This window comes from Thamnophis elegans, chromosome Z (genome assembly GCF_009769535.1).
Source record: "Thamnophis elegans isolate rThaEle1 chromosome Z, rThaEle1.pri, whole genome shotgun sequence".
NCBI classification, from domain to species: domain Eukaryota; kingdom Metazoa; phylum Chordata; class Lepidosauria; order Squamata; family Colubridae; genus Thamnophis; species Thamnophis elegans.
In genome coordinates this window covers 32,227,916-32,245,255 of record NC_045558.1, presented here as the reverse complement: position 1 = coordinate 32,245,255, position 17,340 = coordinate 32,227,916, and the positions used below count along the sequence as shown (strand labels likewise).

The 17,340-nt window shown below is 38.4% G+C and overlaps 1 protein-coding gene across 1 annotated transcript in view; it reads left to right on the top strand.

The window, feature by feature from the left end:
• Positions 1-17,340, top strand: part of SLC25A13 (solute carrier family 25 member 13) — a 163,432-nt gene that overhangs the window by 129,526 nt on the left and 16,566 nt on the right. The window contains exon 14 of the mRNA XM_032235092.1: positions 9,692-9,832. Within this exon, the coding sequence (XP_032090983.1) occupies positions 9,692-9,832 (141 nt within the window). The remainder of the gene's footprint in view (positions 1-9,691; positions 9,833-17,340) is intronic.

Sequence of the window (17,340 nt, the reverse complement as noted above, 5' to 3'; positions counted from 1 at the left end):
CCATTCCGAGGAGGAGGAAACAACAGTGGTGGATCCCGGCCCTTTCGTAAGGGAAAGTGACGGTCACAGGGATCCCCCCATCGGGGGTCGGCTACGGCTGTATGCCGACAGGTGGGAGGAGATAACATCGGACAAGTGGGTCCTCAACACCATTCGCAAGGGCCTTCTCCTGGACTTCCTATCCTTTCCCCAAAGAAAGTTTATCCGCTGTCCTACCCCCAGGAACCCAGAAAAGAGGGAACGCATGAGGGCAGAAATCTGCCATCTCCTAGAGATAGAGGCGATAGAGCCAGTCCCCAGGGATCAGCAGGGGAGGGGCTTCTATTCGATCCTCTTCCTAGTGCCCAAAAGTTCAGGGGGGTGGAGGGCCATCTTGGACCTCAAGAGCCTAAATCAGCATCTGGATTACAAGAGGTTCAAGATGCAGTCACTCCACTCCATCCTGGGCTGTGTGAGGGAGGGGGACCTATTGACATCAATAGATCTCAAAGAGGCCTACCTGCATGTCCCCATCCATGTGGCCCACAGGCGGTTCCTGAGGTTCTACGCGGAAGGGAAGCATTTCCAGTACAGGGCTCTTCCCTTCGGGCTATCATCTGCGCCCAGAACATTCACCAAAATTCTGGCAGTGCTAGCGGCTCATCTCCGCAACCATCCGGTTCGTCTGGAATGTTATTTAGACGACATAATCATTCACTCTCTCACCACCAAGCAGGCACACCGCGATGTTTCTCTAACTGTGCAGACCCTGCAGTACCATGGCTTCTCTGTCAACATGGAGAAGAGCCAGTTCCGACCATCCACCTGTATACAGCACCTGGGTGCGGTCATCAACTCCACCTCCTGCCAGGTATTTCTTTCGCCAGACCGGCTGTCGAACCTGAGACGCAGAGTGAAGCACTGCAGCCTTGCCAGGTCGGTACCCATCATTCAGCTGTCCCAGCTCCTAGGGATAATGATCTCGTGCCTGGGGGTGGTTCCCTGGGCTCGCCTTCACGCCAGGGAGCTGCAGTGGTTTCTGCTGCCAGTGCAGAGGGCCAGGAACAGCAACTCACTCAGGCGGGTTCGGCTCCCACGAAAGGTGATCCGGTCTCTGGCATGGTGGAGGTCCAAGGCAGTCAGGAAGGGCTGCCTGTTCAAGGAGCCGGAGAGACTAGTTGTCACCACGGATGCCAGCCTCCTGGGGTGGGGCGCCCACTGTCAGGGCCACCTAGCCCAAGGCCGATGGACTCAGAGGGAGGCCGCCCGCAGCATCAATTGGCTGGAACTGAGGGCAGCTCGCCTAGCGCTGAGAAAGTTCGCATCTCTAGTAAGAGGGGCTCATGTACTGTTGATGACAGACAATGTGGCGACAAAAGCGCACATAAACCGGCAAGGGGGCACTCGATCAAAGGCCCTCATGCTCGAGGCAGAAGCGCTGGGCAGGTGGGCAGAACGTCATCTGGCTTCTCTCAGTGCAGATCACATCTCCGGCGTAAGCAACCGGGAAGCAGACTGGCTGAGCCGCCAACGCATCGACCACTCGGAGTGGCGCCTGCACCCGGACCTGTTCCAGCAGATCGTGAGGAGGTTCGGCAAGCCACAGGTAGACCTGTTTGCCACACACAACAACACACAGCTCCCACGCTTCTTCAGTCGCTACCACTCGCCCCAGGCGGAGGGAACAAATGCTCTGAGGTCAGCGTGGCCTCAGGGACTTCTGTATGCCTTCCCTCCACTTCCGCTCATCCCTCAAGTGGTGAACAAGCTCCTGACCGAAAAGGCAGACCTCATTCTGGTGGCTCCCTTCTGGCCCAGAAAGCCCTGGTACGCAGACCTGGTCAGCCTCTCAGTTCAAAGACCTTGGAGAATCCCCCGGGACAAGATTGCCCTCAGCCAGGGGGCCATCACCCATCCGGAGCCCCAGTGGCTGCAGCTAGCCGTTTGGTACTTGAAGGGGAGCTCTTGAGAAAGCAAAAATTCTCTGACCAGGTCATTCGAACAATCCAAGCGTCCAGGAAGCCCTCTACGACTAGAATCTACGATGCCACCTGGGCCGCCTTCTCACGGTGGTGCAAGACTAGGAACATAGAGGCCTCTTCAGCCTCGATCCCCCAGACCCTAGACTTTTGCAAGAGGGTCTGGATAAGGGCCTTGCAGTCAGCACCCTCAGACGCCAGGTTGCAGCGTTGTCTACCATCCTGGCAAAGGGCTCCTCTCGCTCGCTGAGTCAGCTTCCCCAGATCAAGAGCTTTCTCAAGGGAGCAGCGAACATCAGCCCTCCAACTGTTCACCGGTATCCGTCATGGGATCTTCCATTTGTGCTTAAGGCCCTGACCAAAGCCCCATTTGAGCCTTTGAAAAAGACCAGTCTACGCTACCTCCCCATCAAAACCGCTTTCCTGGTGGCCATTACATCCGCTCGCAGGGTAGCCGAGCTTGCTGCGCTCTCTGTCAGGGAGGATTTGTGCGTAGTTCACCCGGACAGAGTAATATTGAGACTTGATCCGTCATTTGCTCTGAAAATTAACTCCCTGCTTCACAGGACTCAAGAACTTATTTTGCCCAACTTCTGTCCCCATCCTTCTCACCCTAAGGAGCGTGAGTGGCACAAGCTGGACGTGAGACGGGCCGTGCGCACGTATGTAAAGAGAACAAAGGACTACCGCCGGTAAGAGGCTTTCTTTGTCTCCTTCCTCCCTGCGTCCCTGGGCTGCAAGGTCTCCTCTCACACTGTGGGACGTTGGCTACGTGCTTGCATCAAACTGGCATATGAGCACCAGGGCAAGACGGCTCCGAGACGAATCACCGCTCACTCCACCAGGAGCGCTGCAATGTCTGCAGCCTGGGCAACCCAGGCCTCTATCCTAGACATTTGTAGAGCGGCCACCTGGGCTTCCCCCACGGCCTTTATTAGAAACTATAAGATTGACACCTTTGCCTCAGCCGAAGCCTCCCTTGGCAGAAGAGTATTACAAAGAGTGGCTGAAATGCCAGAGGCTTCGGCGCTTCCCCACCCTGGGACTCAATAGCTTGGGCATGTCCCAGCATTTGGGCTCTCTGAGCAGTGCACTGGAGAAAGACCGTTGGCTTGCCTGAACGGTCGTTCTCGGGGCACTGCGAAGAGAGCCCAAACCCACCCGGGTGTTTGTATTTTGAACGATGTGGCTGTATTGACTGTAATTGATTACAGGACGGTTCCTTCGTTTTCGAATTGAGCATGTGCAGGCAAAGGGAGGCGTGGTCAAGAAAAACATCACTCAGTCCAAGGGCAGATAGGCTGTGTTAACCCAGCATTTGGGCTCTCTTCGCAGTGCCCCGAGAACGACCGTTCAGGTAAGCCAATGGTCTTTTTACTTAATTAGTTTTTACTTACTTAAAATTAATTGATTAATTAAATATATTAATTATTAATATATTACCCACTTTTTTGAGGGGGTCAATTGGGCCTTTTAGAATATAGAAATTTAGGTGATAATTGAACATAGAGCATATTCTTCCGTAATTGACAAACAAAAGATTTGTATCATGTCATACAAATAAAAAAACATAATTTAAAAAAAAATTGAATAAAAGTTTAGCTGTGGTCACCTATGTGAAACCATTTAATGCTGTGAAATTGTCATAATAAATAATGAATAGAAATAGTGTCATAGATTTAATTCAAGACTCAGACCTTAAAACACAGGTCTGTAAATCATTAAATGTTACTATTCTTCCCAACAGTCAAAATAGACATATGTTAAAGGCAGATCCAAATGTTAATATATTCAACAAACCTGCAACTTAGATGCGTTTATAGCAACAAACAAATAGGTTTTCCTTTGATTCCTTGGTTTCACCTTTGAAGATGCTATATCTAATAAAATGAAAGTTATCGAGCCTTCTATTTTTACAGCATCAAACTGATCAGAGCTTGTAAAAATGTATTTTCCTACTTAGATATGCCATTAAAAATTAAAACAAATAAGCCTATATCTTATTTTTCTCAGTAACTAAAGACAATTTTAGTGGAGAGTTAAACATTTTGTAAAGTTTTGTTAGATTTTGTGTATTATTTAATACAGTTTATTTTTAGTTTAAAATTGACTTTCCTTTGCATATTTATTTAAAAAACTTGTCAAGAAACTCTTAAGTTGTGTTACATTCTTTTTTTTTATAGTTTAAATTCTTTTGTTTTTAAATACACTCCTCAGTATTACAGTTTTGTTTTTAAATAACAGCATTGCCATGTATTCAATCATTTTTATCCTGTGCAGTAGAAAAGCAAAGTGAAAAGATTTTATTTCGGGTACTTATGGGCAAACATGGAACGAAGATCTCAGATGAGATGCAGTGGAGAATAATGGGAATAATATAGTAGTAATGTGATGGTGCTTATTTTAATGAACTTGGCATGATAATCTATTCTCTGTATTTCTAAATTTAGTAATTTCATATCTGTTTTTGGATGAGATTTCATCAGGAAATCTCAAGCCATTAACTAGAATGAGATATTGAAAAAGAGCTGTGTAAATCTGTCAAAAGTGATACTTTGGAACATGTAGAAACATGTACAAAGTAGTTATTTTTCATAGTTAGTCGTTATATCTAATCTTATATCCACTCACGGAGATATCCAGATTTAGCTATAAAGCAGCCATATGAATGTGAAAAAAAGGTGCAGTTGCTTTAACAGTAGTAAAAGAGATGCCCCATGCTCCCATGTGTTCTGTGACATTTCTTTTAGAGGAGTTGCATTATTTTAGAAATAGCATTTCTGAAATAAATCTGTAGCAAACTACATCTATGTTTTTGAAAAATAAAATTACATGAATAGATCCATGAAGTAAGTATTGAGATTTTACAGTTTTATTATTTAGAAAATGGAAAAAGATTGTGACATCTTGTCCAAAATATTCATGGTATCAGATATTTAAACAAATAAATTAACTCATTTTTTAAAAAAATCTATAGAGCTACAGTCTAATCTGTTGGTCTATCTGTCTTTCTGTTTCTATGTCTATCTACTCTATCTATCTTATATTTTATATATCTCTGTTTTTCTATTTATATCTAATTTAAGTGTAACCTGATTCCTAATGACATCCAAGGTGATCTTTGAAACTATTAATTTATTATTCTATTTGCTCCTGTACATAGACTCAGAGTAAATCTAGTCAGTTTGCGCCTAGGGAATTCGGCATGATTACAACTGTTAAATGATATGCATATTTTTATATTAAAATAATTACTGTTCATCTACTTATAGAAGGCAACAGAGCTAAAATATTTTTCTTCTAATTTAGAATATATTTTATACATTGTACTCACATAAAAATAAAATTATATTCCATAAAATCTGAATTTCAGTGCTTTGGCAGTTTTATCTTTTAGCCCTCTGTGTAGCCTCTTAAGATACAGAAAATGGGAAGTTAATAAAAGAACCTCATTTCATTAGGATGCAACACTTCATCATATCTCAATGGTTTACAATGATTTGAAAGTCTCTCTCACTCTGTAGTTATTTTGAGTTGTGGACACCTCTTGACCCAAGAAAATTAGCAAGTTTACTTTGTTGTATTATGACAATCAGCACAGCAGCACTGAACTAACACTTTCTATTGTGTCCCTAAATGATTGAATGCTGCTCTTTTAGACAAAGGATGAATATCCTGGGTTTTTCTCTTGTTGTTCTATCCTGGGGAGTGCAGAGGAAGAATGAAGAAGAAAGACAGACACATGTGTTCAAGGTTATACTGCCATCGAGAGGTGTCTAGTGATATTGTGATTTATTTGTGGGGTTTTTTTAAACTTAGTTTACTTAGAATTATCACTGAAAAAGTACAGAAACAATTTTGCATTTAAACTGTCTTAACCTATAATGGAGAAATGAATATTACTCTTGTTTTGTGTAGCCCTTAAATTCTGAAACACACTAAGTTTTTAAACTCATTTCACATTAAAAGCATAATAAAAATCTATTTATTATTTATAAATGTAGAGCAATGTTGTAACATAACGTTGTGGATGTTGCGCATAGATTATTGCACATTTGTGTGTGTGTGTAGATTATAGAAAGTTCAAAGTAAATTCTTTTAAAATAGCATAACAGTTTAAAGTTGTTGCACAATACATTACAGAGCTACTGTTTGGGGGAATGTTTATTTATAACATTTTTATCCTGCTTTTTCTCAAGTATTGTGTGGCATCTTAACCCTTAATAATTATTAATATTTATATAATTATTAATAACATGATTAAGCAATAATCTGTTATTGATTCAGAAGACTAATAAAGAGTTCCATAGGCATAAAGAGTTCTCATAGACAATTTTTTAATCAAAACTCAAAATATATTACTAAATATTGATTCTTAGAAAGGATATGTAATAACGTGAAATGTTAAAATTAGGATTACAAAAAGAAATTGAAAATAAAATATTGTTTCATGTTTATTTCATGAATAATTGAACATTACATAACATTCCAAATTAATTTGGAATTGTTACTTTCCCTTTAACTTGAAACTTTTTCTACTTTTCAGATATTCCACTTCATCAAATTGATTGAGTGTGAATGTGTATATTTGTATACCAGAGAAATGCATATATGTAAGATTTATCTTCAGTTTTAAGAGGACAAAAATTATGCAGTCATTAGGATTACTAAATTTACATGCTTTTCCTCCTGACTTCTTGTAAGAACATATATGGTCATTGCTTGAGACAGAACATTTATTTATATAATTCATTTGTTATTTTCATAATGCTCTACAAAAGACCCTTCTACTGTGTCTCCAGATGGGATATCAGTTTTGTACAGATATCTATGGAAGGACTTTCTCCATTATGGCATCGCAACTTTGGAAAGTCCTTGCTATGGAGCACCAAGCTGGAGGAAAGTTATATAACTGCCCCTTTTCCCATTTTTGTTCTCCCTACACTTTCCTATCTTATCTAGACCTAAAGGCAATTTTTTTAATTATTTATTTAGTTTTTATTAAATATATTAAAGTATTTTGTGTGTGTGTGTGTGTGTGTGTGTGTCTCAGGAAACCATTTTCCAGATTTTTATCTAGGGGGCTTTCTTGTTCTTGTTCAAAAATATGTGTGATTGCAAAGTGCATCATTTCTGTTGAGCACTCCCTTGCTGATTTCTTCACTTTTGTCAGCCTTCTGTTGAGATGCATTATGTAGCAGTCTTAAATTTAAGAACTTTCTGGTTGCTATAACATGCTTCATTAAATCAGGAATTCCATGTAGATCGTAAGTTTATGTTCAATGGCAGAATGGCATAAATTTATTTCTGAGGTAGAAAAAGGGAAAACTCCATCCCAGATCTACACAGATATTTGACAATTGCAGTGAGATTATTATATGCTCAAAAGTGTGAAGTTCTGATATCATCCGCAATAGAGCAAATGGTTGATGATGATAGAATTTAGAGGATGGTTATATTAACTTTTCTGATTAAAAAAAAGACATCTACATTTAAAATGGCTGTAAACTCTATAGAATTTTTGTATGAAACAGAAAAAAAATACACATAGCTTGTACCTTAAATAATTAGAAAAAAGAGATAATAGGAAAAAAGAATCCTTGTTATAGTGTACGATATAACTTTATAAATTACATTTGTATTTGCAGCAAAGGAAATTAAATAGAAATCCTACTTCTTTTTATCTTTTCTTTCTGCACTTCTTTCTTTGTGTCTTTCCTTCTCTTTATTTTCTTTATTCTGTATTAGTTTTGCTTAATTTTATATTCTTTTAATATCTGTTGTCTAGCTATCTATCTTGTTCTTCTGTTGCCAACATGGAAACCCCTAGCTAACCACCTGATTACTGTTGTTTAAGATATTAAAAGACACAAAACTGTTATTTAAAAAAGGAAGAATATTGCTAGTAGATGCATTCTTGTTTTAATTATTTCACTATAGGGATGATACAGTTGCAGCTCATTAAAATCAAATAGAAGGAAATGGCTAATCTCTTATCAATTGTGGAGAATGCTGGAAAAGAGTGGCTCAGAGTGGACTTTTAGTTACATATTTGGCTGAACATCAGAAACTAATGATTTGGCCTTTAATAACCCCAAGTATTACTGTTGATTTCAAAGACTTTTAAGAATGGAGTATAATCTTTGCCATGTTAACGTAATCCATCTGTATCAGATTCCCTCCATCTGTCTGAAGAAAAAAATTTCTGAGACTATGTCAGCTATGGCAATATTCCCATCATGGTGCCTTCCAGATGTTTTGGACTTCAAATCCCATAACTCTCAATTAGTGGGTCCTTTAACCATTCTGACTGAACATTATGAGAGTCCAACACACCTGAAGGGTCATTTGAGATAAACTGCAGTAGTGATGACCTTATAAGTACAAAAAGATATATGGACTGATTTTAAACACTTTAGCTTTTTCTTAGAAACTCTGTACTATTGCATACAATAATATTACATGGTAAATAAAGTGAAAAAAGCTATCCTTCAGTATCCTTCCTGAATTTGGATATTTCTTCACCAGTAGCCTTCCAGATCTACTCTAGGGGGTTGGTGACAAGGGCATTCAGGGAGAGGAATAGAAGGAATGTTGCAGGGAGAAGAATAGAAGGAATGTTGCTACTGTGGTCTATGATGTCTTCTTAGTTTTTAATTAACTAATTAATTACTTCAATTAATCAGGTTTTTGCTCAGATTAGGCCAGATCAGGTAACTGTTGTTTTCTCTTTCCTCTTACTAGACTAAAAATAATACATTAAATAGTATATAAGGAAAGGATATTCATTTCTTCCCATTTAGCATAAAATACAAAGTTATATTCTTGCTCTGTACAGTAAAATTGTCCTAGGTTCCCAAAGACTAGGGAGGATAAGGCTGAGGAAAGATGACCAAGAGAATAAGAATATAGATCTAGACTATTTACATGTTCTACTAGGACTACTTCTATGTATCTGTTTCCTCTCCCTCAAACCTTTCCAGTTGCTATGCATAGGAATAACATTATTAATGACATTTTTAGTCTTTCAAAATGTTCTTTTAAGGATTATTAGCAATTGTTCAAAGTAGCCTTTTTAAGCAACCAACTCATTATCCAATGTTCAAATAGAACTATTAAGGAACTTTTAATTTATTGGGTTCAGTGATAGTACTCTGTTGGTTGGAGAAATGAAATAAAATAGTGCTGTCTTGTGTAGAGAGAAATGGTGCTCAAATCTACTAGAAGCAACTGCAAAATGCCATTTGAGATATACATTTTTTCAGTTCAATAGCTTTTGAAAAGCAGAGGAAATTAGTTGTTTAAATACAGGTGTTCCACTGCACTTTTTGTATAGATGCCAAAATTGAGGAATTGCATGTATGTGTTTGTATTGGTGGGAGAATCTAGTAATTTGCCTTTTTTCCTCTAGTGCTGTAGACTTTTGCCAGTTATATTTTAGTTGTCATTGTAGATTTAAATATTTGTTGTTTGCTTTACCTTGTCTTTCAGTCTAGCATTTAAAAGCAGTATCTTGCAATCTATAAAAATAATTGATTTTAAAGAATGAATTCCCACGTTTAACTTTCAATTCAAAGTGCTTGGCACTATTGCTTTTGTTGATTTCAATGTAAAAAAACTCATGGAAGCACCAGTGAAACGAACACGATGTCCTGTTCCATTAGCATTTGGGGTAATTTATCTTCTCTTTGTGCTGAAGCAGTAACACGTTCACAGTATTGTTTCTTTTTTAGGCTGGAGGATCTCAAGTGATATTCACAAATCCACTAGAAATTGTTAAAATTCGCTTGCAAGTGGCTGGAGAGATCACAACTGGTCCACGTGTTAGTGCCCTCACTGTCTTGCGGGACCTGGGATTTTTTGGCCTTTATAAGGTAAATTCATTTTGACTGTACTTCTGAATTTAACAGCTTGCCTTTTGTAAAATAGTAACACTTATTAAAAAAATCTCTTGCTTTAAGATTAGAAGAGAATGTCTGTTGTCAATATTAAAAAACAAACTAAGATTGCCCTGTTTTCCTGAAAATAAGACCTCCCCGGATAATAAGCCCCATCGGGCTTTTGAGCACATGGGCTAAAATAAGCCCTCCCCAAAAAATATTGCAACACAGCTGCAGCCATGAGGTGATTATGCCATCCACCTTCTGCACCTCAAAAATAACAAGAGCTCCCCGAAAATAAGGGCAAGCGCTTATTTCGGGGGTCAAAAGAAAATAAGACCCTGTCTTGTTTTCAAGGAAACCTAGTATGTCATGAGGCAATGCCAGCTAAGTGCAAGTAAATTGAAGCTTTTTTTTTCTAGACTCAAAAAAATTTCAGGAATGGTGATTCTAGCCATTAAATATCTTTTACTAAAAAAGGCTATGATATATTTAAACAACATATTAAATTGCAAAAAAAAATCATATTGTCAGAAAAAGTATGCATTATCATCACCATGATTTTCCCATTTGAATATGTAGTTGGAACATTACAAAGGCAACTTCTCCTGTCTTTACACAAAGGGGGAAAACAGTTCAACCTATCAAAAACAGCTCCACAAAAAATAGATTAGGAACACAAGTTAAAATAGGAAAGAAAATGGTAAGTGAGCACCTGTCTACCCTAGATCAGTTCAAATCACCAGGACCAGATGGATTACCCCCAGGTTTTAAAGGAACTAGCAGACAAGTGAAGCAACTTAGAACTAAGGAGAAATTTCTTGACAGTTAGAACAATCAATCAGTGATACAACTTGCCTCCAGAAGTTGTGAATGCTCCAACACTGGAGGTTTTTAAGAAGAGATTGAATAGCCATTTGTCTGAAGTGGTGTAGAGTTTCCTGCCTAAGCAGGGGGTTGGACTAGAAGACCTCCAAGGTTTCTTACAACTCTGTTATTCTGTATTCTCCTGTAGATAAATAAGGTACAGGTAGCAATAGCACTTAGACTTATATACCACTTCACAGTGCTTTTCAGCCATCTCTTAAAAGATTTAGAGAGTCAGCATATTTCCCCCAATAATCTGGATCCTCATTTTATTGACCTCAGAAGGATCAAAGTCAACCTTCAGCCAGTCAGGATCGAACTGATGACAGTCAACAGAATTAGCCTGCAATACTGCATTCTAACTACTGCACCATCATGTCTCAATTTACAACCAATTAATTTAGTGATCATTCAAAGTTCTGATGAACTTCCCCAGAAATACTTACAAGCTGATCTGGAAATTCTGATGCTCCCCTCCCTCCAATGGTCACATTTTGGACCTTTGGCAACAGTACACATTTACTTCTGATTGCAATGTCCCATGATCAGGTCGCCATGATTTACGAAAGTTTTTAGAAATGGCAAAAAATGCCCTCTGGCATTTGCCTAACAATTATGATGTTTGCTTTATCACCACATTTGCTTAACACCTACTGCAAAAAGGTCATAAAATCAGGCATGGACACATGGTGACCAACATAAGGACCAATGGCAGTTATTTTATTTATTTATTCAATTTATTTGCTGCCATTTCATTTTGAAGTGATCTTGGATGGCTTACAACAGCAATTCCTAACTCAATTACAGTCATAAGTCGAAGACTACCTGAAATCCTGAGCATTATTTTACTGGTTTATGATCTAAGAGGAGATATTTGGTAGTCTTCTTTAACACTTTTAGTACTAGAATATAAATTTATCTTCTCAAGTCCTGAGGCTCTGTTTTCCAACCTGATCACAAAAAATGTGCAATGCTTTAATGGTATTATCTTACAAGGTTTTAAACAGTTCTATCCTCTTGCTTTGTTGTAAACAGTATTTTCTGAGGCCCATTTAACTTCTCTTTCCAGAGTGTCTGGCTCTAGTTCAGTCATCAAATCTTTATGTACAATTTAACATTGATTTGATTTTGCGCTTCTTTTGTGAGGTTCTTCTTTGTACTCTTTCAATCTCTTCTTGTATCTTCTTGTGTAGTAGATCTTTATCTTTTATCTTGCTCAACTTTGTACAAAAGGTTTCCATAATTTTGAAGATTTTTTTTAAAAATGTCTTTATAGTTTGTTTGATGATTACACTAAATTTCTGAATTATTTATAGAGATAATACCTTGCTTCTTGTTTAGCTCAAAGCTTAGTTGCAGATGGTCTTCTTAAAGTCCTTTGCTTTCAACCTTTCTTGATTTTCTTTTTTCAAAATATCAACCACACAACCATTTTACTTTCTTTGCAGATTGTTTTTGGTCTGCTTCATCTTTAGTCAGTGCCAGGATTTCTATTTTTGATTGCAGGGTATATAGTCAATTTTATTTTAGTATGCAGAATTATTATGGAGAATTTCTTTTAGGTTGCTGGGTAATTTTCTAGGCAATGTTGTGTTAATTTGTTTCCTGCTTGTTTAGTATATTGAGGATAAATTTTGTTGCAAATGTTATTTGACTTCCAATGTTAGCATTCCAATTCACTTTATATTGTTAGTATGCTTTTTTTTGATGCTGTATTGACAACCAGTTACTCATTATCATAAAATTGTCCTGCTTCTGCCTACATAGCACAAGTTGTTGGATCACTGCAATATTGTTGTCTTGCCTGGGACTTGAAACAAGATTATTCTATTAAATTTTCAGTTGTGTCCACTAGTGCTTCATTCTTTCACAATTTTGTTCTCTACAATAGTCTTTTCTGGAACTGCTTTGTTAGTTTCCTAGATGCTTTGTGACAGTTTTCCCCTATGGAAATGGCAGCTGGAAGGCAAATTTTTACAAATGAAAAGGAAGTAGATGTGCTAAATATCTCAGTTCCCAAGGCGATTTAAACTTTAAAGGTGAATGTCTCAAGTCACTACTTGGGTTATGCCAAAGAGGGATCTATTCGATCTAATCCATTATACACTATATTGCCAAAAATATTCGCTCACAACTGAGTCTGATTATGTGGATTGGTGATGTATCTTGCATCCAATCCATCCTTGAAGCTACAGAATTGAAAACTGACCACATTTCTGTTATGAGAAAAACCCTAGGAACAATAATGCTGAGGTGAACATGTAAAAAAGAATGTGAAATAAAAAAAGTTAGTGAAATGAGATGGGGATCTTATAGCATCCTTGTCCTCCTGGATCCACAGCTGACTTTCGACCACCATTCACTAGTCCTCCTGGATCCACAGCTGACTTTCGACCACCATCTGATGGCTGTGACCAGGGGGGCATTTGCCCAGGTTCGCCTGGTACGCCAGTTGCGACCCTACCTGAATCGGGAGGCCCTCACAACAGTCTCTCGGGCCCTTGTGACCTCTAGGCTGGAATACTGCAATGTGCTCTACATGGGGCTGCCCTTGAAGAGCATCCGGCGACTTCAGCTAGTCCAGAACGCGGCCGCGTGAGTGATTGTGGGTGCACCTCGGTTCGCCCACATAACACCTATCCTCCGCGAGCTGCGCTGGCTACCTGTTGATCTCCGGGTGCACTTCAAGGTGCTACTTGTCACGCATAAAGCCCTCCATGGATCTAGTGGATCTGCGTACTTGAGAGACCGCCTCCTGCCAATTACCTCCCTGCGACCAATTAGATCGCATAGATTAGGCCTCCTCCGAGTACCATCTGCCAGTCAGTGTCGACTGGCAACCACACGGAGGAGATCCTTTTCAGTAGCAGCTCCGACCCTTTGGAACGATCTCCCCGTGGAGATTCGTACCCTCACCACCGTCCAGACCTTCCGCACAGCCCTTAAGACCTGGCTAGCCCGTCAGGCCTGGGGATAAAGATAATCTGCCCCCACCCGAATGATGAATGAATGTTGTTTACTATTTTTACTTTTATGTACTGTCTTGTGTCTATTGTCTGTACCCTCCCTCCCCATTTTATGTAAGCCGCCCTGAGTCCCCTCAGGGAAAAGGGCGGCCTATAAATACTAATAAATACCAAATACCAAATTTAGATGAGTTAAAGTTAAAGGTTCCCCGGGAACATATGTGCTAGTTGTTTCCAACTCTTGGGGGTGGTGCTCATCTCTGTTTCAAAGCTAAAAAGCCAGTGCTCTCAGAATATGTCTCCATGGTCAAGTGGCTGGCATGACTGAATGCTAGAGGCTCATGGAACACTCTTACCTTCCCACCAAAGCTGGTTCCTATTTTTTCTACTTGCATTTTTACCTGCTTTCTAACTGCTAGGTTGGCAGAAGCTGGGACATGTAACAGGAGCTCACTCCATTACAATCCCTAGGTTGCTAGGGATTCAAACCACCGAACTGCCAACCTTTCTGATCAACAAGCTCAGCGTCTTAGCCACTGACCCAGCTTTTGCCTTTAGATGAGTTACTAGCTGCTATTTAGACCGTTGGCTTTTTTTTGTAATGTATATACTATGTTGGAGAATGTATTATTACATAAAGTTAAAATGATGTAAATTTTATTAAGTCAGAGTCTGGAGAGGATTGTCAATGGTACAATATAATGGCACAAATTGTGAACACATTCCATTAACTTTCTAGGTTTAATTAGTTGTAATTAATTACTAATTTAATAGTAGAAGCAGTAACTTACTAATTAAAAACTCAAGATTTCACTGTCTATGTCTGATGATGATAGTGACAGTAACTGCAAGTTTAATAATATAGAGACTAAGTATTTGTAGAAGTTCAAGAAATACATAGTTTCATTTTATATTTGATTCAGCTTTAATAGAATAGGTATGCAAATCATTCCAGTTTACAAACATGTATTTCATGAAAGGTCATAAATTTTGAAGATCACTATTTTTTTTTGTTTTATTCCTTTTCTGTTTCTAAACAGATATGGTATATTGCATTACTTTCCAATTACAAGCATTATTTTATTTCAATTTCAACAATCTTGAAAGAAAAAAATGTTACTGCTTACAACTGACTTGAAGAATTTGTTGAAAATCTTTTGAGAGTTAAATGTGAAATCAAAACAACTAATCTGATATGAACTGGGAAGATACTTCTAAATATAGTTAAATCAAGTATTTATACAAGATATGCAAGACATTGAATCTTTGTATTTTTAAAAAAGCTAAGATTGCCAAAGTCCAAAATTTCAAAACTGTTCATTTTTCAATTTCAGTTTACAAAAGCAAACATTTTATTTAGTCATTCATTGTAAACGTACTTGGCATTGACAGCAAGAACAAATCACCAATTCTTGATTTGTCAGTTCCAACCTTTAAACCTTTAACTCGAGCATTTAATGCAAGATAAGGTGACTTGAAGAGAGTGTAAAAAGAGGTTGTCTCACGGCTGAATTGGAAGGGTTAAGTTGCTGGTGAAACCCAAGAAGAATGCTAACGGATCAAGAAATGACATGCTGCCTATTGTTTATTGCTATAGGATCAAAATAACAATTATACATGCCAAATAAATTCTAAACCTGTAAGGTAGGAAAAGAGGGGATGGCGGTAAGTACAGGTGCCAGAAGCATTAAATAACTCTCTCAGACAAGGTGTACCTCTGTTGCCTTGAATTCTGCGAGGTCCCACCAGTCTGGCATTTTTCCCCCTCCACCAGACAATGTGCATTCACTGCAGGAGACTAAGTTAAGCCTTCGTCTCCCAGACCTTCTGGCTCCTTGTGCAGAGCCCTGACACAGAGGTGCCTTTGTGAATGTAATTACCCTCCTGTTGTAGTAGAAATAATTTATTTAAATCCTTATTTATTTATTTGCAGGTAAGGCTGAAATAAACAGAAATTAGCAAGCTAAAGAATCTGTCCCAGCTGAACTTCTGATAGTCCAGGGTGGTTCCCCACCCCCCTGTTAGTTATGCATCAAGATACAATCCAAAAGTAAAAAGCTTCTGAGGAGTTCTTAGAGAGATGTGAGGGAAAGTGAGGAGCCAATGATCAGGCAGGAAGAAGAGGCAAGCCTTGAGGGAAATGTGTCACGCCTTACAGATCTGTGCCCAAGTTGCTAAACTATCCTCAAGTAGATAATCCTGACTTTTTATCAAGAACGATTGAAGCCACTTGTTGGTAGCTTGCATTCAAATGAGTATTAGTAAAGGCTATCATCTGAAAAGGCCTTAGTTCAGGATCACATTTTTAACAGTTTAAATTGAAATCATGATTCAGCTTCATATGATGCATTTGTTAAGCTGATTGATTGATTAGAAATTTGATGTACTTGGTCCATTCTTTTGTAGGATTGAGGCCTACAATGTTCAGCCTCCTAAATCTGGATCAAACCTAGCATAATGAATGCATGTGTATACTTTAACTTCTCTGAATCCCTAGAGAGGACAGAATATAATTGTAATAAAAAGATGACCAACTTAAAATGTTTAAATGGCTATTTTTTATGTTTACAGTAATCATCTTTCGAAGATGGAAAGTACATAATTTATAAAAAATCCCTGGTTACATGCTTTCAGACATACAAAATAAAATATCTATCAGACCTAAATGGTTTATGTGTAAACAAAGAAAGATCAAATGATCCACTATATTAACCACAAACTTTGGCTCTATGCCAATCTCTCTAACCATCTCAAGTTTCCTCTCACCCTTCTGTTTTAAACTCTGGGAAAGTATGTATGAAGGCAGGCCTCATTTATCTTCAGGTTAATCAACTGCAACCAGCTAATGACAATTAAGGAAGGCTATGGGAAAGCAATCTGAAATATCATAGGTAAAATAATTTTTTAAAACATAAAAAATGAACATCTTTTTCCTTCTGATGCAATAATGCTCTGAAAGTTCAAGAAAGGATTGAGGAGACCCTCCCTCCCCCACCAGTCATTTTATTTTACCAACTTGCATAGAACACCAGTAAGTACACAGGCTTTGTGAATTTTGATGTGGAACATATGGAAATAAATATAGCATGAGTCTATAGAATAGCTGCTCATATGCCTCTTGTTGTAAAAACGAGTAGATCTAACAACAAACTTCATCAACTATTACTGAAAATCCTTCAGATTTATTGCGGGGGGGTATAAAGGGTTAATACATAAATAAATATTAATCCATGCAGCACATAAAAGAAAGTACTGTTATAAAGGTATTTGAGGTTATCTTTAAAATCCAATAAGCATCTTGTCTCCTATTAAAAAACAAGAGATTTCTTAAACTGATAATGGCAGCCCAGAGAATTAAAATGAAAACCCAAGGGTAATGCAGAGTTCGACTAACTATATTTTTCATTTTAAATGAAAGTACTTAAACTCAACTTCCAAGAGCGTGAAGTGATGATCTGGACGGAAGCAAAATAAATATTGAAAAGAAGTTTTGTCAAGACCTGTTCAATCTGATGAATTCTTGCCAAATAATTTCAGAATTGCATTTTCTGCTGAAAAGATACAGCTTAACAATTTAACAGGCTACTATGAAGTGTCATGGCAAATTCTTAGAATTTATCCTTTGCTAAACGTGAACTCATTTTCCACATGTAAATTCTTTCTACTCAA